The following is a 21,714-nucleotide window of genomic DNA, read 5'->3' as shown; positions in this document are numbered from 1 at the left end:
AAGTTCCGATTCAAATATCAACTTTTTAAAATGGTTGCCCGGAAACGAAGTTCTCACCTAGTTATGTTTTTTTAAAAAACTGTAAATGACAATCTGCTAGGAAGTGTCCGGTTGAGAGTTTCGCAGATGTACAGCAGTCAAGGATTTACGAGCAAATTCAAGTCAGAGATAAATCAATTTTGGAAGGAACGCTGTAGAAGAACTGTTTTTTTAAAGGTTGTAACATTATTCATGTAAAGGAGCAGTAAATTACTTTTAAATGAAGAACGTAAAACCCAACCTTTAAGAATGATTGTCTACCGAAGTCTCTACTCAACCTGTCACAACTTGTCACAGATTAAATTCAAATGTGGCCTCTTGTATTGAAGATGGAGAATGGATTTTAATCACCTCCATAACTAGGATCCTGTATCACGCACCGGTGGTAAACAGATGAGAACGCTTCATGCACCGAACAAAATATGAAAGCTGTCTGGCTTTTAACAGTTCTATGCGGCCGAGTATTTTTTAGCTTTCGCTCTCTGCCTTCAAAACACGAAGCAATGAAAGAAAGATCTCTGTTACAAGCACTGTGTCTTATCAGGTAATCGCGGGGTTTCCGAAAAAAAAAAAAAAAACATATTCCAAGATAATGAATGACGTCAGAGTGGTATCTTGTGTGTATGACAATGATAAATTACAGCCAGAAAATGACACAAACTATTGACATGAATGTGGCAACTTGAAGACGTACATTTATTAAGTAAATATTTTTGAACAATGCCAGAATTTCTCCAATACATTATCCACATTACTGTAGTTGGCTCAACTATTTTATGTCAGAGAAAAAGCGAATATTGGTAAAACTTACTTTGCCTACAAGTCAAACACTGAAAAGTATTTACCCGAGTTTTGCATGCCAGATCACTACATCTACCCCTTCTGAATGGCTCTTTCAAACTGTCTTTGATTTTAGTATTTCACGATAGCTATGTGATGAACAAAGCTCTACTTGCCCGCTAATGGAGACGGATTTATCGTTTCTTCTTGATATGTAGAATCCCTCACGAGTGGGTGATATGCGAGTGAGAAATAATTCAGTCAACATTACTCTCAAAGATAAAATTTATATCCAAGCACGTTCATGCACGTTCACTTCTGTATATCATCTGTGAAGAATGAAAATGCTAAAATTAACAATTGACTTTTTCGCTACAAAAATTACTATTAACACATCAAGAAAGAAACAAAAAGACGACGCCTCGACATCTCGGTCCAATTGGAACCAAAAGTTAGTGTATTCTTTATGACATAAAAAAGTACTGCGCGCGTGGAGTCAACCTTACAATCAAGCATGGACAAGGCTCGTCATTAAGAGCTTCTCGTAGACGAGGCAGTAACGTTTCCCGCGGAACTTTCGTCAGGATTCCCATAAAGTGTTATGAAGTCGCCGAATTCCCAGTTTATACCAAAGCGAAGCGCTTCTGAAGGGGAGCGAGCTGTGTTCCTTATAATGAGGAAAATAAGTCGTATGAAAGTGTCGATCTTACGATTTAGTACCATAATTTAGGGGCCATTGTTGCGCGACTTGGAAATTTTGTAGCTGTAAGCAATTTTTACCTTGATGAATTTGTTCCTGACATTGCGTAAGGTGATGATGATGATGATGAGCATCAAGTGAAAGACAGCAGCTTCTTAGGATTCGGTCTAACGTTCTCAAAGGCCAAACATCACCCATCGCAGTCAGACGGCGGAATAATGATCTCTGTCAATGATTGGGTACCACTGTCAATTCGTTCTCGTCAACGAGAAGGTGGAACAAGGTTTATATAGATTCCAAGGATATGAATGTACAAAAGTATAAAATTTGGACAAAAAAATGTCTTAGTTTTTTTATCTGTCTGTTACCGAGTTTTTAAGATATGTTGTTTCATTACAGTATTTGTACTGTAATGTGAGAAATTAACATCATATCTTAGTATCCTGTATTTGTAAAACCATTTTTTCAGTAAAGATAAAAGAAAGAGATTAAAGGGAAGCGTTTGAAAAAGGTACAAAGGTACATATCGAAGCTAATTCAACAAAATTTTGCATTGGTTTTTGTGTCCTCAAAGATTTCACATCAGCTGCTCTCGAAATACGATATCACCATAGAAATGCTCAGACGTAGTTGGGATGTGTTTGTTCATTTGTCTTTAAAGCCGTCTAGTCCCTAATAGAAACTGACCATGATATGCTCGTCAGGGCGAAATATGCGAAAAAAATTTCAAGTCAGTTCTTTATCTTTCTTCTAATTTTGCTAATTCTGGAATAAGTGATATGTTATAAAATAATGGACTCTGAAATGGAATGTTGCTTCTCCTTTGTGACTGTTAGACGACTGCTCAGCGTTTCGATTCTCTCGTGGATTAAAATTATTCTAAGTCATCCAAGCGTAAGAGTTTCTTCATCGTGTTTATCAAGTGCACGCGAATTTCCTTATATCGCCAGCAGTAAACCATTGGGTTTAACAAAGAATTTAGAATAACCAAGAAAAGGGATACATGATTGGCGGCTAAATAAGATATTGAAGTATTGTCAGTTAATAACAAAATCATGCAGCATAATTGTGGGGTGTAACAAGCCACGAAAACAACATAGACAAACAAAGAATTGATGGCTGCCCTCTGCTCACGGATAAATACTTTTAATCGATGGCCACCCTCTCGCGATTGGCTTTGAATTCTTTTGTGATGATATCTCACGGCCTTGCAGATTCTGGTGTATGCTACGGTTGTCAAAAGAAATCCAACAGCTTCAAGAATCACGGCCATCACATGACTTTTGTTTGGAAGTGACACAAATAGTGTAGCGGTGACAACGCTTGTTACCCATAAAGATATCAACACTAACACTATTCGGTCAGAAGTGACGTGTTCCTGATATCGGAGATGAAGAGAAACTGCCAGGTACCTGTCCATAGCGATGGCTGTAATGGTCATGAACGAGGCGGAAGCCAACAGAAAGAAAAAGAAATAGAGCAAAATAAAGCTGGTTGGACACAAGTCAAAGAACTGATCTCCGTTTGCGTTTCTGTGCAACATTACCGCAACAATGACTCCAAACATCAGCTGAGGAATCATTCCAACAGCGAAATCTGACACAGCAAGACTCAGGAACAATTTCTTCAGATTTGCAGGTATCGAGGATGCCTTCCTTAGAGCACGAACAACGAAGAGATTTGCAAGACATGTTAAAACGGAAAACATCAAGTTCAGGACACAAAATATAATCATGAAATTCCAATGAAGAGACAGGAGTTTCATATTTTCTTCCAACCTTTTTTCGCAGAAAAGAGACGCCATTACTCTCCGACTCAGTCGCCGCGGAAATAAAAACAAATAGGAATAACTTAATTCTGCCGATTCTCCGAAAATGGAGAGCGGATATTTGATGCCGCTTTAAAAGTAACTTGTATTTTTATTAAACAAAAGACGAGTGGGTATCTGTCAGAGCTATCTGCTTAGCTGTGAATAGAGTACCAAAAACTTTCTAAGTACACGCCTTTGGATGGCACAACATCAATTCAAAGGCACGGAAAATCCGGCCTTTGGCAAACGTCCTTGGGCAGTTTATGGTTTTTAAAAAAAATTAGTGGTAAATTAATTTTCACTAATTATTCACAGGTTGTAGTCAGCGTGGTCGAATATCCCCATAACAAATTTGATCATCATTTAACATCCGATTCATCAAATGAAAATACTCGCCTAGTATGGGGAGTAAAAAAGTTGTCTTATCAAAATTATACGATCGCTTTCTATTCGGAAAATTAAAAGGTGTTTTACCATTGTAGTCACCTCACAAAGGGTGATCATAACATGGAATGACGTCATCGTTGACCAATTACAGCACACCTATTTCTGTAATTATCCGAGCAATTATGCTGAGAGTCTTCAAGACTTCCTTTTTTTAGCATCATGCCATCAGGCATGACATTTTTGATGCACCTGCTCACAAAGACGCCAACTAATCACTTATTTATTAGATTGCATTAGCATAAGTTTGAGACAGTCCAATCCTATTCGCAATGGATGTATTTCAATCAGCAATAGTCCTTTGTTGTCAATTTAAAACAGAATAGAAAATAAACATATTTGTATAGGATTCTATAAATTTATGATCTTTTACATATTTCCTGTGGGTACTTGTCTAAACTAAAAATATTGAAAATGTTGTATGAATGAATGTTGGCTTCATATATTTCAAGTGTATCTCTGTTATTTCGCTAAACAGTATTCTAAAAACAAACCATTAATGGCCATATTAATGAAAGGAGAGAGCTTTTATCATAGATTAGGGAGAAATGGTTTGGCTTTCAAAAAAGTGTTCTTTCATCATAGAAACAGAAAAGCTGCAAACATTTTATGCAGAACCTGTATTTTAAAAGTGGCAACGTCTTATGCGGTCATTCTGAACTAACGGCCTGTTGACAAAGTTCCGGAATGATTTCCGTTCATTACGGTAATTTTCAGCTCTATTTAGCGGTTGCGGTCAACCTTAACTGATTCCCGACGGCTTGTTTGTGTTATCATCGCCAAAATTGTAAGTTCTAAGTAATTGTAACGCAATTCAGTCTACGGACTGCCATGCTCGATATTCTAATAAACTATCATCTAAACTATCTATCTATCTATCTATCTATCTATCTAATTGAACGGTCACTTTGACGGAATTACTTAAATAAGATTAAGAATAATCTCCCAAGTAATATTTATTCCGTGTTTATCTCCTGACACTAGTGTATGCCGTACTTTGAGTTCAAATGTCCTCATTTATTTTTCTTAGTGGGAAAGTTAGGACAAATATTGCACACGAACCTTACGCAAACAATTTCAGCGCTAACTTATGACCAAGAGTTCCAACTGTTAGATAATAGTCTACGCGTACGATCGCGTACAGTTATTCTGCTTCATTTCTGTGTTTTAATTTTACGCCACCAATTTTTTTATTCTCACAAATCTATTTGTTTTTAAAGGGTCGCATCACTTTGTAGATCCGTTACTAGATAACGCCTGATACAAAAAAGCGACAATACCTTCATAAACACACCTGCCCAAAGTAAACGGCGTAGCGATAACTGCTCATTCACATGACGGTTTTGTTGTCACAATTTCCTAAGTACCGAAGATGTGGGGAGATTACGCGAAGCCTATTGAGTGCAATTGCCGCCATCGACTATATCAAGATGCGTGGTTACCTGGAAATACAGCGAGGCCCGAGATAAAGTCACAATCAACTTGCATGAATGTCAAATGGATAATCAGCGCCCTTATTCAGAATCCATAGAATCAAAACTTCCCGCATTAGCTGTACAACTAAACACGCGGCAAAATCATAGAATGCAAGAATGTTTAACCTCTTCTTTAATGTGAAGCGTGAGTAGTCCAGTGGTCAGTGCGCTGGACTCTGGGTTAAACGGCCCGGGTTCAAGTCCTGGCTGGGGCTTAACGTTGAGTCCTTAAGCAAGACACTTCACTCACATTGTTTCGTCTTCTCGGATAGGACGTAAAGCCGGAGGTCCCGTCTCTTAAAGGGTAAGGGGTAAGAGACGTTAATTTCCCACGCACGAGATTACTGTGTGCTGGATGTCCTCCCCTGGGGTGAGTTGGGTGGGAAAACAGCAGGTCCACATCAGCTTATACAGTTGCCAATAAATTCAACCTGCTTGAACAAATAAACATGATGATGATGATGATGATGATAATGATGATGATGATGCTGGCATCGAATTTCCCTTCTACAAAGCGAGAATCACAAAAAGATTTTTCCAGAACGATCTCCGGAGAAAATTTGAAGTTTAAAACGCAAAAAGCCTGAATGAAATTTCCTTACGAAATTTTGAATGCTCCTTGAATTTCTAATTACAAAGATCAGCCAGGGAAGTAGCGTGGTCATTTTTTCAAGTACGCACAAGTAAATATGATGCAGAAACCTAGGTAAACTGAGCGAAAAATACTGCGTTCTTTATTTCTTTTTTGAAAGAGTTGTGTGAATACAAGCAAAGAAGAAAGCGTCTTGCCCTTATTTTGAGCAAACTTGGCGCAAACACAACATTGTTTTCAAATTTTTTGGGTCACTTCAAGTACGCACATGCGTATATGCGTAGAGGACGCTACGCGCCTGTCAACTACTTCTAGATAAAGAATAGTGGACGGTTTCAATCGAATTTGCAATGCCTCTCAAATTACAAATCTAACTCTTCCAGTCAAAAGGCGCATGGGAATCTCGCAAGTGCATACTCCTTAAATTTCTGATTACTAAGATCAGCCATTTCATTTCTAACTGAGATATTTTCGGGGCCTAACTGAAAAACTCGATCTTTAATGATGTTTCAGCTTTTGAGAGAGTCGAATACGCGCCATTAAAATAGTGAACGGTTTCATTCGAATTTTCAATGCCTCTCGAATTATCATTCTAACGCTTCCAATCAAATGCGTATGGGAATCTCGCAGGTGTATGCATGTACAGATTTTAATAACTCTCAAGTTCAATACTCGGCTGAGTAGATGTTTCTATTGCTGGTGACAGGAAGTGACAAGGGAGAGAATTTTAGGACATTACAGTGTTTAAGTTTCAAATTCTTAACATTTTGGGAAGGCTGATATCGTTTCATCAGTTCAGTTCTTCTTCCAATCAAAAAGTGCAAACGAATCTTGCAGGTGAACTTCAGCCTCTAATTGCTGTCAAGTTGTGCACTTGGCTGAATAGATGTCTTAATTGCTGGTTGTAGCTAGCTATGGCTAAAAGAAGTTCGAGAATACTTTAATTTCAAATTTTAAACACTTTGGGGCAGCCAAATTTTCAATGGCATCACTTCAGTTATTCGAGCTTTGGCCATAGAACAGACTGAACACGCTGGAAAATGTACCAGCCATCCAACATAGTGGATAGTAATACGGTGAAAATTAACATATTTCTTCTAAACGCTATTCAGAATAAGCCGAGACAAAAGTATTTAAGTTTCAAACCCTTAACACTCAGGGACAGCTAACTTTCTTTTATCAGCCCAGTTCCTCGACTCTTTGCCAAAAACAAATGTTTGAACTTTAAAAAATCAAGTTAAAAAACCAGTCAATGAAAAAAATACAGAACAAATAAAAATAGGATTCAACTTTACATACTTAATCAAAACAGTGAAATTAAGCGACAATGTTACAAAAAAAAGTGACAATACTTCCATGAACACACCAAAAATATCAGTTGAGACCGGGGGCACGAAAAAAATCGAGCCAGCTCGACCGCTAAGGACCCCACAATCTCCTGGTACAGAAGATTTGAGGATACTGCCAGAAGCCTGTCAAGCGCAATGGCCGCCATAGAAAAGCAAGGTGCGGTCACAAGACCTGAGATAAAGTTACAGTAAAGGGAGATAAAACTAAAGTTGAAAATCTTAATCCGCTCCCTTACTCAGAAAAATTGATAACATCTCACATGAGCCGTACATGCAACCCAACCCACTGCAAAATCAAGGAATGCTAGACGTTTCATGATAGTACCTTCTCTAGGGTCGCTGAAATCACAAAGTAAGAATAGAGAAGGCAAACCAGAAAAAGCCATAGGAGAAAACGTCACTTTTAGAACACGTAGAGCCGGATTTATTGTACATCAAATATCGACAAGTCTTACATACTCCTCTGGGTGAACACTCCCATCTTTCGACAGTAAGTAGGTTAAATTAAGATCGAGTTAGTTGATAGATTTTCGATAGCCTTACCGTAATGATCGATCCAAGTTAATGTCAGGATCAGTAAAGAGCAAAATAAATGGTTAGACGAATATTGGGCGGTTTTGTGGATATTCCATCAATTATTTTTCATGCTTTAAATCATCATTCTTCCAATCAAAAAGCGCAAAGAATATTGAAGGTGAATATTAAATTCTAATTGCTGTCAAGTTAATCACTTGGCTAAATAGATGTCTCATTACTAGTTGCAGCTGGTGACAGCCAAAAGAAGTTCGAGAGAACTTAAGTTTCAAATTCTAAACACTTTGAGGTGGCCGAGTTTTGTTATCAGTCCAGTTATTCGAGCTTTGGCTTTAGAAAATTGAACGCTCTTGAAGATTTAACAGCCATCCAACAAAGTGGATAGCAATTAGATTGAAATTAACATATCTATTCTAAACGCTAAGGGTCAAACTGATGAGAAATATGCAATGATCAATGATAATAGAGAATTTGTCGCTCCATATTTCATAGTTTGGTGGTGCTTAGCAATAACTGGAAAATAGCATTGAATAAGATTTAAGAAATGTCTAAAAAAATATCTGAAGTTTGAGCAAAACTTCAAAAAGAAAAATTATACATTTTATACATTATAATTTTATTTTTAAAGTTTGTTTGCGGAGAGGGATATTTTATCATTCCCCAAAAGCATGTTTCACATAAATGTAATCGCATTTCGCCTTTGATCTCTCCGAAATTGGGTACTTAGAACAATCTATTGAACTTCAATTTCCAGATCATTGATGTTCTCAGTGGGGTGATGGCTTTTACGGCTAACAGTAAAACAAAGATCTATTTATGGCTAACGGTTAATATCATTCTATTGTTGTCACCGGAAATAGTTTCATCGGTTAACTTTTTTGACGACAATTGGTTAAAATTTGTCAATTTTCACGCCGTTTTACGGCTACCAATTAACTACATTGAGAATCTCTAGCTTACCAGAAGAGTCTCAAAATTTCTCCGATCCTTTGCCGAAAATTTTCAGATATCCGAAAAGGAAATTCTTTTGAGCTCGTTCGCAGTGCGTGACTAGTACTACTGCTATTCTTAATGATTTTTCAGTTTTAGGACTACATGGCAAAAAAATATTATTGCAGTTGCTGGTGTTTAGACTAGAATGCAACGTTATCTCTTTAACACTCTATCTCCCTCTTAACAGGCTAAAAACACAGTTGTTTAAGTTTAACACGGCATTAACAAGTCAGCTTTACTGTTACTGCGGCATACCCACTTAGCGATTTCTTTTTTTACGATCCCAGTTACATTTTTTGTGTTTTGCAGGCACAGTTTTCTCATGGCTTTCGCATTCTTTTCACTTACGGTGATTAATACTCGTTGTCTGTATTTTGACTGGCCCTATGGGCTCGTCAAAATACGGCACAACTCGTAAAAGTACTCAGCGATACTACACAACAAAACATCAAATACTCAGCGATACTACACAACAAAACGTCAAATATTTATTTTGTTCCTTATAGCTACCATGATCAACCGTAGCGTAAATAAATTTTAGAGCGTTCGCGTGTTAAACCTGACTTTGTTACATTTACATTTTCGTCTATAAGGCGGACAGAATTAAAGAGATAGAGTTGCAAATTTCACATTTAGAAAATGCTTTATGAAACTTCAACTTTCAGATTACCATATGGGAAAATTAGGATGCGAGTAATTGCATGTTCCTTTTTCCTGCCTACAGTTGCCAAAGTTTGCAACTTCGAATTTTTCAAAAGCAGCTTTAAAATAGTTTGAGGAAGTAGCTTTAAAATGGTTTGAGGAGGACATCCACGACACAGTAATCTCGTGCGTGGGAAATTAACGTCTCCTACCCCTAATCCTGCAGGAGACGGGGCCTACGGTTTATTCATCCTTATCCGAGAAGACTAGAATATCTATCCATTTCTTGATATTACAGAAGGGTAGCAAATTCTCCTCAGTTATTTTAAGACCATGAGTATTGGTCCGGCCGGGACTCGAACCCCTCGACCTCCCGCACAACACAATCCGGCTCTCTAACCAATTGAGCTAACTGGGGGGCGGTTGAACCAGGTAGGGGCAAGGTAGGCTAAACATGGCAAAGATTGACTCGAATTGTAAATGATTACGCAGTGGCCTGATGTTTTGTGTTTGTGAGCAAAACATTTTACTCTCACGGTGATTTTCAAAGCTGACGTTTCTATCGTTAGCTCTTCGTCAGAGCGAATAACCAAGGCCTTATGCAAAGGGTAACGCTCTGACGAAGGGTTAACGTTCGAAACGTCAGCTTTGATGGTGGCCAATTTACATCATCAACTCTGTTGCTGAAAACCAAAATTACCCTGCTACAAAATACTAGTTTAGTGAGATATAATGACACAAACGAAATAAGAATAAGGAAAGGAGAAAAAATATGGCTTTGATCCTTTTTAAACAAGGATTGTAAGTGATGTAAATGTCTTAAAAATTATTACTTTGGTAACATTGAAAAACACAATCAAGGCTCTGATAAACCAAGTAAGGACAAGGATGGCTGAGGAAAGTGTAGCACTCTTGATCAGGTTAAAAAAGACTTTATTGATGGCTGTTGCAATTTAGATCAACAACGAGAGCTGGCTCCGATAACATACCGTGCGATTTAGTTATAGATCTCAAAATTAACTGTTTCTTGCGTGCTGCACATATCCTCATCCTCTCTCTTTCACACGCTCTCATTAGCGACAGGGCATCGTTTAATCTCTTTTTCTCATGCTCGTTCTCTTTAGCAACAGTATATAATAATCTTTTTTTTTTTTTTTCATGCATTTTCTCGATCATTAAGGACGATGAACTCACACATATTCTAATTATAGAAGGAAGCGAAAAAACTCGACTTAAAGTTCACTTGAAGAATGCAAATGTCGACGTTAGGTAGCTCCTTTGACGGCAATTTTTAAAGGCTGATTCTCCCAACCGCTAATCCTGCATACTCCCTCGGTTACTCGATTAGTTCACATTAATTTGAAATTTTCTTAATTTCAAGGTCTGAACAGTGGTTTCTAGAATAATGAGAAAAGTTTGTATTCTCTATCACATTCAGGGGCTAGAGTGAAGAAATACGGCACTGCCTCATCACGAAATTCCGTCGAATACACGATCTCACAGTGTTTTTCATGATCCTACGAATCTCTTGATATCGCCAATAATAGATCACGGGATTAATTGAAGAATTAAGAAATACCAAGAAGCCTGATGCGTGGAACGCAATCAGAAATTGCCTTCGAGATTCTTCAGCTAAAATCAAGATACCACAACATAAGTCTGGGAGATAACAAGCTAGCAAGACCGCGAATACACAAAAGGTATTTAGGCTCGATCGTTTCTCTCGAGCAAACTCAATTGCCTCTTGATGTGAGATCTGACTTTGTATTTGATTTCGATGATAAAGCACAACCTTGTAGATTCGACAATAAGCAATTGCTGTCACAAGAAGCACTAATACTTCCATAAAAACTCCCACGATGTCATTGTAGTTGGGAAGAAACATGTAAATGCTGGCAATAATACCACTGGAAATCCAAGATAAAGTAACGACAATGATAGTTCGTCTTGGCGTGACTAGTTCTCGGTATCGTAGATGAAGCGACACCGCAAGGAGCCTGTCGATTGCTATGGCTGCGACCGATAGAACAGATGCAGTCACCAGCCCATACAAAGAGAGTTGAGATATGGTCACAATAAAAGGACAAAATGAGTCAGGGTTGAAATTTCCACCAGCAGACATTTGCAACATAACAGCCATAACAACACCAACCATTAGCTGCGCAAATAATCCAACAGTGAGATCTGAAACAGCTAGGCTCAAGAAAAGTGGTCGTAAAGTAGCTGATATCGTCTTTGCTTTCATCAGGGCCCGTATGACGAGGACATTACCCAGAACTGCGACCACAGCGAATGATAGGTTCAAAACACAAACCACAAGCACGAAACGCCAATGAAAATGAAGAAGTTTTACGTAGTCTTCCAGTTTTTCGTTACACAAGTGAACCACCATGTCTGTAAATACCATTTAACGCTACTTATAACATAACATCAGTTACCTAGAATTTCAGTCTGATTAAAAGTTTCATAAAAAAAAGAAGAACGAACTGAATACTTTCCTCTTTCGCCAGTGGCTTTGATTGCTTAAATCCAGGCTCCTTGATGCGAAGAGAAAAATTCACTTAAATCTGACGTCGTGTTTTTTCACCTGCGTTCGATGGTGTTCAAATGGCACGTAGCGCGCAAATGTCACGAAAAACAGAAAACTCACATAACAATTTTTTATTTCATTTATTTATTTATTGATTTTGACATTTTCTTAGCACAAAGAGATTATAGCAAGCAGTTGAAATAATAAAAATACTGCCACAGATCTGCCGAAAGAAATGCCTACTTAGCGGCAATTTGAGTGGGCATACATGTACACACTACATGTAGCCGTGCAGCTATTACATAGGCATGTTAATTTTAAAAAATGATTAAAACATTCTTCCGTTTCCTGGAGTTTTTACGTTGGAAACATATTAATCAGAATTTCTATGGCCTGATTGATCACGTTTCGTTTTTTCTCGAGCTCACTTATTACGCATCAATTCGCACATACACCTTCAACAGCACACCATCGCGCTGGATAATCGCGACTTATATCAGAGAGACAATGCGGCAAAGTAAACACTTTCTGATGCATAATGAGGTCAACCACAATGATTAACTACCGATTCCTTTAACAAATTGCCAAGGCTACGTGCGAGTAGGCCAAAATTTGTACTACCATTTTTCTCAATATTGGGTGATCTCAGAGAAAGTTTGACCTTCCTTTATTGAGAAAGAAAAATGGATTCTCTTCGTACCAATTAAACAACAGAGAACTTATTGGATACAATGAATATATGAAGTTCATATATTTTGAACTGCGGTATGAAATACGTAAGATGCACGATCCTTCATACGTATTTAATACCGCAGTTCAAAATATATGAATTTCATATATTCATTGTATCCGATTTATCATCACGGGTTTATTACGAATCAACCAAACGGCCTGCTCCCAGTTGGCTTGTTAGCTCAATTGGTAGAGCGCTGCAATAGTATCGCAGAGGTCAGTGGTTCGAATCTCGTACAGGCCTGATTTTTTTCAGGTCTGATTTTCGCTATTGCAAAAATAGCACTATCTACTGCGAAGGATCGTGCATCATACGTAGAGAACTTACTGCTCACACTGAATTCAAATGTATAAAGCGTTATACTGGATTTCTGTTGGAGACGAGCTTGAGTACCCATCTGCCTTTGGTGATCTGTTATCATCTACAGCCCACACAATTTTTGCTAAAGGATCGAAATATTTTGAGCTAATTTCAAATCAAAGCTGTTGAATTCTAAAGTGTTCGAAAATTCTGAGCCTCATATGCAGTCTGGTTTCCTTTAAAAGCAGTGACAAAGAGAATTTTAGCATGGCGAAAAGTTTGTAACAGTCCATTATCGGCAGGAACACGTGGGCTCCTGATATCAGCCATTACAAACTTTGGCCCTCTGTAGCTGTTTATCGTGATTGATCTGTAACATTTAAATGATTTATTCTCTTTCAGGTTTTATTTTTATTATCATTGTTTAGAATTTTTTATTCAAATAAAGCAGTTTTTCAGACCGTTGTTTTTTGGACCGTTATTTCAACTGCATGACTAAAAATGAAAAAGGGAAAGATTTTTCACTTTGATATTGAATCAAAACTTGGTAAAAAGGATCAAATTTCAACTCTTATTAGCTAAGACGAAAAGTTTTAATATAACTGGATACAATACCGAAAACGGCTCGTGGTTTTTTTAAACTTTTGGTCTTTCAGTCTTGCAGTTTGCGTAATAATCCTTGTGAAATACATCCCACGCGGAATTTACGTCTTTTCTTCATCTGTTTACAAGTACTCTTTCCTTTTTCCTGTCACGTTCCGGTAAACCGTTTAAACATACATAAAGGTTAGCTCTCGATCTAAAACACCAATTTTCCAAATTTTTCCCCACAGTTTACTAGTTTTTGCAAACTGTACATTGCGCAAATGCTACATGTTTAACTGGGAATGCTATGTTTACGAAATCGCCATTTTCTAGTTATGTAAAGCTATAAATTATGCGTCAATCGTACACAATTAATCCAATTTAAGCTATAGAAGACGTGTGCTCTGCTCATGCGATGTGATTTACATATTTGACAAACCTTTGTGGAAGAAAACTTGGTTTTGTCAAGAGTTGCTCATTCCTTCCGCTTTGATTTCCCTCGTTGACCCTAAAGCCCGCCGAGAAGTAAGGCTTGTTCAATGAAAACTTAGTCTACTTCATATTCTCTTCAGCCGGAGGAAACACTATGGCTGACAATATCTTTTTTTGACCGTATCAAGATCGGCCATAAAGTGGCAAAACATATTAAATGTAAAAAAAGCTTGCATGTAAATCCATTTCCCCAGGACACAGCTGTAGTTTTCACGTAAGAGTGTACACTGATTTTTTAAGACACAATAACCTCTTGGGTCAACACTTTTATTTAACGCGTCCAAGGATTTGTTTTTTTAAATCAAAATCAATTTTTTGTATCATTTTACGCTTTCATCGGTGAGACCGAATTAAATCGCAAAAAGCTGCTATATTCCGAAAGTCTCACATCAAAACCAAATCGAACTGTGATGGCAACAGCAAAAGATAAAGATTAATTTTTATTTCCCATGTTTTGTCTTCTACTGTGTTTTACATTTAGGTAACTTTCTTTAGAAAGACAATAGGTCAAAATTAAATTGATGACTTTGTTTGCCTGCTCAATCTATTGGGTAATTCTCAGTGACATTCTATATAAAATATGCAAACGTGCATACTAAGCTCTCGTTAGGAAAAATGTTTTTGATTCTGGAGCGTGAAACTTTCATATCGGGCATTGAAGCTGTTTTATCTAGCACGGATAATTTGTTAGGTATTTTGTGGTAGCTACCCTCTTACAATAGGGACCTTAAGAAACCACGACGGCGACGCCAAGGAAGACTTCGATTAAAAAAAAAAATTTCTACTCTTAGTTAGAGTTTCAAAAATGGCTGCAGGAGCTTACTGTCTCATGCAGCGCCACATCTCAACCTCAGCATGACGTATAAAGAAGCCGTTGAGTTCCAAATGGAAATTAAAATAATTTGCCGTCGCGGTGTCGGTTCGCAGACGACACAAATTTTGGCGATTTCACGTTGTTGTTTTGTATAGGACGGCTTAGAAATGTACAAAGTTTCAAAACGCACGTGCAGAGCTGTTCTGCCAATTAGATCTGTTGTTTTTCCACGTCCTCGTTGCCGTCGCCGTCGTGGTTTCTTAAGGTCCCTATTATCATGACAATGGTGCATGAGATGTGAGATGTAACTGATAATGTTTTCAGCCATTTATAGTCCATTTCCGAATTACCCTTGGCCTCTTTTTCAAAACGAGGCCTGGTGCTCAACCACTCTTGTGAAAATGAGTTTAATTTGCATGTGAATGAAAACTTATTATCATATGAAAGTACCAGGACTCGTTTTGAAAATGAGGCCAAGGGTAATTCGGAAATGGGCTATTAAGAGCCAGCCATTCGTTAGCAAAGACAATGATGCGAAATTTAAGATGATCGTTCAAGTTTTTTTCCCTTTGGTGGGAGATATCTCAAGATAAATGATTTCCTTCATACTTTCTTGTTCAGACAGTTTATACCAAGCTGACAAACCATCTCGTTTTCCTTGCCTAATCTTATTCATAACATAAGGAAAATTTTGAAAATATTATCTAAGAGCCAGTCATTCGTTAGCAAATACAATGAGGAGAAAATTAAGATGATCGTTTAAGTTTTTTCTCCATTTGTTGGGAGATATTTCGAGATAAGTGATTTTCTTCTTACTCTTACATTCAGACAGTTTATACCAAGCTAAAAGACCATCTCATCTCCCTTGCCTTAATCTTATTTATAACATAAAGCAAATATTGATAATATTGACCTTTTCAAATCGTGCAAACGAATCTAAGCCATTTTTTTATTTTTTTCAAAATCATTGATTATATATCGTATGTATCGTATCACCATAACAATCTTCCAGTTTATCATAATAATTCTTTTCACGTAATATATTCAACAATCCATGTTCAGGATTTTATCGCAATCTATTCTAAACCTTAAAATAATTTTATACCATTTCTGCTTCACTTCTTTGAAACCAGCTTGTTCTCGGTTCTTGCAGGATAATTGTCAAGTTCGTTGTTGCTAAATCGATCGTTGCATTTCTTTTTCTTCTGCATGATGTGGTTAAAATCTTTTTCACAGTTTCCCGAATCTCCCGATAACGCCAGCAATAGACTACAAGATTCACTGACGAGTTGAGATAGATAAGGAAAATTGTGACATAAAAAGCTGTTATTAGTGAAATACTGAATTCGGAGGCCACTAACAATATTCCGCAAAAAATATTTGGTAAATAACATATGACAAAAACAGCATAAACATAAAACGCATTATACGCCGACCTTTTAACCCGTTTCACTCGCATTTTTTCCAGGTCCGTCGTAATTTGGCATTGGGCTTCTATTCTATTTTTATGATACCGGGCAACTTTGAAGATCCGATAATACGCAACACTTGTCACAAGGAGTCCCAATACCTCCAGCACCACAGCTACGATGTCGTTGTAGTTTGGTAAAAAGATATAAACCAATGTTATCGATCCACTGGTCGACCACAGCATAAACAACACAATGAGGACACGCTTCGTTGTCACAAATTCACGATAACGAAGATGCAATGAAACAGCGAGTAGTCTGTCCACCGCAATGGTGACAATGGAGCAGAAAGATGCCACTGCGAAGAAGTACGCTGCCCACAGGTACACTGTTACGAAAACGGGACAGAGAAAGTCGAGATCGTAATCTCTGTCTGTAGTTTTATATAATATGACCGCAATGATACTTCCGTGCATCGGCTGAACCAATAATCCAACAGATAGATCAGAAAAGGCTAAGTTCAAAAACATGGCCTTCAGTGTCGCCGGCATTGACGCCTTCCATAAAGCACGTATAACGAGGAGATTTCCAAGAATGGCAATGATGCAAAATGTAAAGTTGAGTACACAGAGAGACAACAAAAAGTGATTTTGAAGTTCCGCCAGGCGGACGAGTTCTTTTAGGCGTGTGAAGCAAATATTGATGTGCATTTTCAAGTGAAGTCTTGACGATGCGATCCTCGCAGTTCAAAGGAGGTTCGATAATTTCACTATTTGCTGTTATTTACCCGCAGCTCGCATATTCTCCATATGAATTATTCACTGGACTTAAGGTTATGTTTATTCAGGAGGATTAAATGTTTAAGTAGTTGGAAAAAAGCTGGCACCCTGCACAACTGGCGATTCAGTTTACCTTTAATCAAAGATATCTATCGCTTGGTTTGCCAGATTGCCAAAGGAATGCGGTTTCCTTTTCGGTTGAGGCAGTTTGTCGAGTTGATGAAGGTGATTCAAGGAATAGTGGGGATTTTTCGAAACCTTTTTTTTTTCATACATTCACGAGAAGATGAATATATAAAGTAAACAAGACTACTCAAAGACTGCTCTTAGTTTGCGATCTGCTGTTAAATCCCATGCCGCACAGACATGGAACCTCGAGCACAGAATTATAACTCGCATTTTCTTTTAACGCGTCCTTCATAGATGGTTTGGATACTCCTTAAACAGAAAAAAAAAGTGTTGAGAACAAATTACAGTTCGTCTGTGTATACAATTTGTTCAAACGGACAACGGTTCATTTAATTAAAAAACGCATAGCGAGCATCAAAGCATTATTGCTAGAAACTTGGATTAACGTTAAATCAGAGGATTCTAATACATGATTCTTTTCCAAAAGGTTGCAAAACATATCAATACCATTACGAAACCATTTATTTTAAGATAAGGATGAGTGTTAAGCAAAACAAATTATTTTACCACAAATATGGATCTTATTGAAACCAAGCAGGTGACTTAACAAGAACACAAGAAAATATATTCTATTTTTTCCTTTTTTGAGCTTGCATCTTCCATTTTAGTTTAGAGTTTTAGAGATCAGTAGCGGACATGAAAACATCGAGTCTATCTCGGCTTTGCAGTTTATTTTTTAAAGGAAAATTAAGACTAATGTTATAAAAATTTGATTAATTTTTTTTATCAATTAACAAAATCTACTCAGCATTTAAAAATGACGTTTTCAGTCATGACACTGCCATAATCGGAGAAAACGAACTCCGAGTGCTTCCGATAGATCGAACATAAGGCCTGGTACTTCAGAGGGCTCAGTTGTTCGAAGGCCGATTAGCGTTAACCCAGGATTAAATTTTAATCCAGGTTTCTGTCTTTCTCTATTCAAAAGCCGCTTTGGGACTATTTTCCCATTTCTTTTTGGAGTATTCAATCATCAAGTTGTAGTCAATTGGAATTAAAGTTAATTTTCTTTTAAAGCTTTCAGATCTGAAATCAAATTTCATACTAACCTCTTTACAATCCGGCCCGGATGCTTAACGCCTGGTTTTCACTACCGACGCAGGCGCAAGCACAAACCCACGCATAATTGCGCCAAATGAAAACGAACATGGGCAAACTTAATCACAAGTATCATAGCATAAAATGTTTCAACGTAAACTGGGCACTTAATGAAACATTTGAGAATAAAACAATTTAAGATGTGAACAATCCTGAAGTGGAATGATCGCGCTCACCAGTGGTCTTTACATTTTACTGAAGAAGAATCCCAAATCATACATTTTAACTTTCGTCATGCCCACTTCCTTGCCAACTTGATTCTACGCTTCTGCTCTTTTCTTTTTAAAATCTTTACACTCTTTGTCATACAAGACTTGAGGGTTACAAACAACCTCGGAAAACTTTTCATCAAGGTCTACTGTGACGGCCTCCGCCGTTTCGTTGACATGCTCAGACGAGGGGAAAACAGGAGCGAGTCCTATAATTGGCCTAATAATAACCATGAAAAAAATTTCTTAGTTCTGATTGGTTAAGATGAACGCAATTTTAAGTTAATTCAGCGCAGAAGAGAGTTAATTCAGTGCAGAAGAGGGTCAATTTAGTGCAAAGAAAGAAACAAACCAGACATTCTGATTGGTCAGAATGATCGGTTAATGTCGATGTTAAGGTCAATGTCAAGGTCAATGTCAAGGTCAATGTCTCTTGTCGAGTTTGAATAAATTATTTTTGTACGTGATGGGCGCGCTTTTCTTCTGCGTAGTTATGAGAAGCTAACTCGTATTTTTTCATGTATATTATTAATAGATAATCACTTGATTTTCTCGTGCAATTTGGAATAAATAAGCACTTGTAAGTTTTTTCAAAGACCACAAATTGCACTCGCCCTACGGGCTCATGCAATTTTGTTAGTCTTTGAAAAAATCTACTTGTGTTTTATTTATTTCAAATTGCACTCGAAATTATGTGATTACCTATACAAATAGAGCAAAATGTAGATAAATTTCCTTGTGCTTGTACATTATTTTTTTTTCACTCGGAATACGCGAACGAAAGCATAAGCATAAGCGCAAGAGAGAGGAAAACTTTTGATCCTTGCGCTTTGCCTGCTCTTCTGCTTGCGTCGCTAGTGAAAACCAGGCTCTAACACTGAGCTAACCAGAACTCACCGAAACAATGGGGATTGAAATCCGCTAATCACATTAGATCGCCATGATACCAATGGAAACGCGGGAGCAGTCGACCCTATCATCTGACGAAAACTAGCAAGCAGTCGAAACGTTGCGATCTACATCTCAGGTGACTAAATCTTGAGACAAACGATTAAACAGTTTCTTATAAATAATCACTACGATAAGCAATGACCTACTTCATGTTATTGACCTGAAGTATGGGTGCACAGGTTGATTTGTCGACGCGAGCGTTTTTCAAACAAGCTCGCTCGCTATGCTAAGCATATTACCTTTCTCACAATTTGCATTAAGAGCCCTATCGTTCCTAGAGATCGCCATGTTCGGCCGCCAGTTCAGTTCCCACCAAAGGCGCTCGCAGAGTTGCCGAACTAACATCCATGAGGTTACCGAGAGAAGGAATCCGACTGACCCAGAGAGCCGGGGAGACGCTAAGAGGGAAGCCGAGTCCATCGCTCAGAGCGTAACAACCGTTCTCTCAACTGACAATTACGCGGATTATATCAGATCCAACTTCCAGCAAGTCTTTAACAACACCAAAGACCGTCAGAAACGCACGTTTGAAAAACTTGCGTGCAGGAAACAGGTTTCTGTTTCACCAACAAGAAAAACGTTCAACTATGTTGACAAAACTAAGTGGGTTATCCACCTTTCATCCAGGTCCCTTAGATGATGCTGATCATCCAGGTCCCTTAGGTAATGCTGTCCCTGTGACAGGTGTTTAACAGGTGTCCCTGCTAAAGAAAGGATTGAATTTTTCCGTGATTCCTGCGAATTGTAGAGAGTTAAAGTTGGAGACACCTTTTCGACCTGGGAAAGCGTCAAGCGTGGGGTTCTGCAGGTGAGTGTGCAAAGTCCTATGCCATTCAACATGCATTTTTATTAACGATCTTTTCGTCCATGACAAGAGGGCCAAGTTGAACACTTATGCGGATGATCGTCAGGTGTACTACTCCCACGTCTATCCAGCAGCCCTAGAAGCATGCGCACCTCATGGTGTTGGGGTGGCCAATCTATGGTCCCAAGAAAATGGGATTTTCGCTAATGAGAGTAAGCACCAGGTTCTAGTCCTCGGTGATACGGAGTATAGTTTTTCTTTCCCAGTAGCGGACACGTTAGACACTTTTGGAATGGAAATAGGTGACAAACTGAATTTTTCAAGTTAATGTCATGTTGCGCTTTCAAAACTCATCCGCAAGGAAATCTTACTTAAACTATACAAAGCGTATATTTACCTAATTTTCATTATTGCTCTTCGTTCTGGCACTTTTGTGAAGCGCGCGATAGGAATAAGCTTTCACTCAAGTCCTTTTCTTTAATCTTCGTGGCAGCTACATTTTTTTACTTAGTAAACCTTAAACAACTATCTATGGTCTTAACTCCTTTTCCCACTTTTCAGTTAAGCAGTGGAATGCACTGGCGGACTTTTTTCGTACTAGTTTTTTTGCAGACTTTAAAACCAAAATACAGGATGTTACCTTCATGTAGATTCTTTTTTTGCTTGACACACTTAAACTTAAGATTGAGAATTTGTAAATAATATTTTCTTTTCTTTACTTTTATGCGTTTATTATTATTATTATTATTATTATTATTATCATTATCATTATTTTGTATATGTATTTATAAATTTTTTTTTATGTAGTCTCGTGATCACCTCGAAGATATTAGCTCTTTAGCTTCTCTAAAGTTCGAGGCTATGTATTTACTTATGTATGTGTGTATCCCAGTTAAGATCCACAAGGAGAGTGACCCAAGCCTTGAAGACCGCACGACACTGACACCTGCTCAGATTGCGGACCTCTTAGGCTTCGTATTGTGATCCACATACTTCCAGCCTAACGGTTCGATCTTCGAACAGCTAAAGGGTGCAATCATGGGGAGCCCGGTTTCCGCGGTTATTGCTAACCTCTACATGGAGGTATTTGAACAACAAGGAATAGAATCCACAACACAGAAACTCTAGATCTGGAAGCGCTACGTTGATGACACCTTCACCATCTTGGATCGTAGTCATGTCAATTGTTTCTTACAGCATCTTAACAGTCAGCAACCCACCATCCGATTCACCATAGAAACTGAGAAACTAAGATAACAATATCGCCCAGCAACCTACTATCACCATAGAAACTGAGAAACTAAGATAACAATATCGCCTCTCTCCGGACTAAATCATTAGTCATCTCTGAGGAAAAGAAACATTTATCATCAGTTCTTTTTTCAAACAGCTATCCCCCCCTCCTTTGTACCGAAGGTAACCAAAACAAGAAACTCCTCCTCAAGCAGAGAGCCTGTGACGT

The 21,714-nt window shown here is 38.0% G+C and overlaps 3 protein-coding genes across 3 annotated transcripts; all 3 read right to left on the bottom strand.

Annotated features, from left to right (window-relative positions):
* Positions 1–708: 708 nt before the first annotated feature.
* On the bottom strand, positions 709–3,874 carry LOC148733661 (melanocortin receptor 3-like). The gene is made up of 2 exons (XM_088758858.1): positions 1,600–3,874; positions 709–1,148 (listed from the first exon to the last, which is right to left on the bottom strand). The coding sequence occupies exon 1, from the start codon at positions 3,321–3,323 to the stop codon at positions 2,394–2,396; it is 930 nt and encodes a 309-aa protein (XP_088614984.1). The 5' UTR covers positions 3,324–3,874; the 3' UTR covers positions 709–1,148; positions 1,600–2,393.
* Positions 3,875–10,274: 6,400 nt separating this feature from the next.
* LOC111346147 (melanocortin receptor 4-like) lies at positions 10,275–12,055 on the bottom strand. Its single transcript, XM_088755802.1, has one exon. The coding sequence runs from the start codon at positions 11,763–11,765 to the stop codon at positions 10,800–10,802; it is 966 nt and encodes a 321-aa protein (XP_088611928.1). The 5' UTR covers positions 11,766–12,055; the 3' UTR covers positions 10,275–10,799.
* A 2,365-nt stretch (positions 12,056–14,420) lies between these two features.
* Positions 14,421–17,178, bottom strand: LOC148733660 (melanocortin receptor 4-like). The gene has a single exon (XM_088759174.1). The coding sequence runs from the start codon at positions 16,929–16,931 to the stop codon at positions 15,912–15,914; it is 1,020 nt and encodes a 339-aa protein (XP_088615300.1). The 5' UTR covers positions 16,932–17,178; the 3' UTR covers positions 14,421–15,911.
* Between the last annotated feature and the right edge of the window lie 4,536 nt (positions 17,179–21,714).

Source organism: Stylophora pistillata, chromosome 4 (assembly GCF_964205215.1).
Source record: "Stylophora pistillata chromosome 4, jaStyPist1.2, whole genome shotgun sequence".
NCBI classification, from domain to species: domain Eukaryota; kingdom Metazoa; phylum Cnidaria; class Anthozoa; order Scleractinia; family Pocilloporidae; genus Stylophora; species Stylophora pistillata.
Note: the sequence above shows the minus strand (reverse complement) of the source record. Positions and strands in the feature narration are given on the sequence as shown.

Coding starts and splice junctions, on each gene's coding strand:
- LOC148733661 (XM_088758858.1), bottom strand. CDS start 3,323: ATGGCGTCTCTTTTCTGCGAAAAAAGGTTGGAAGAAAATATGAAACTC.
- LOC111346147 (XM_088755802.1), bottom strand. CDS start 11,765: ATGGTATTTACAGACATGGTGGTTCACTTGTGTAACGAAAAACTGGAA.
- LOC148733660 (XM_088759174.1), bottom strand. CDS start 16,931: ATGCACATCAATATTTGCTTCACACGCCTAAAAGAACTCGTCCGCCTG.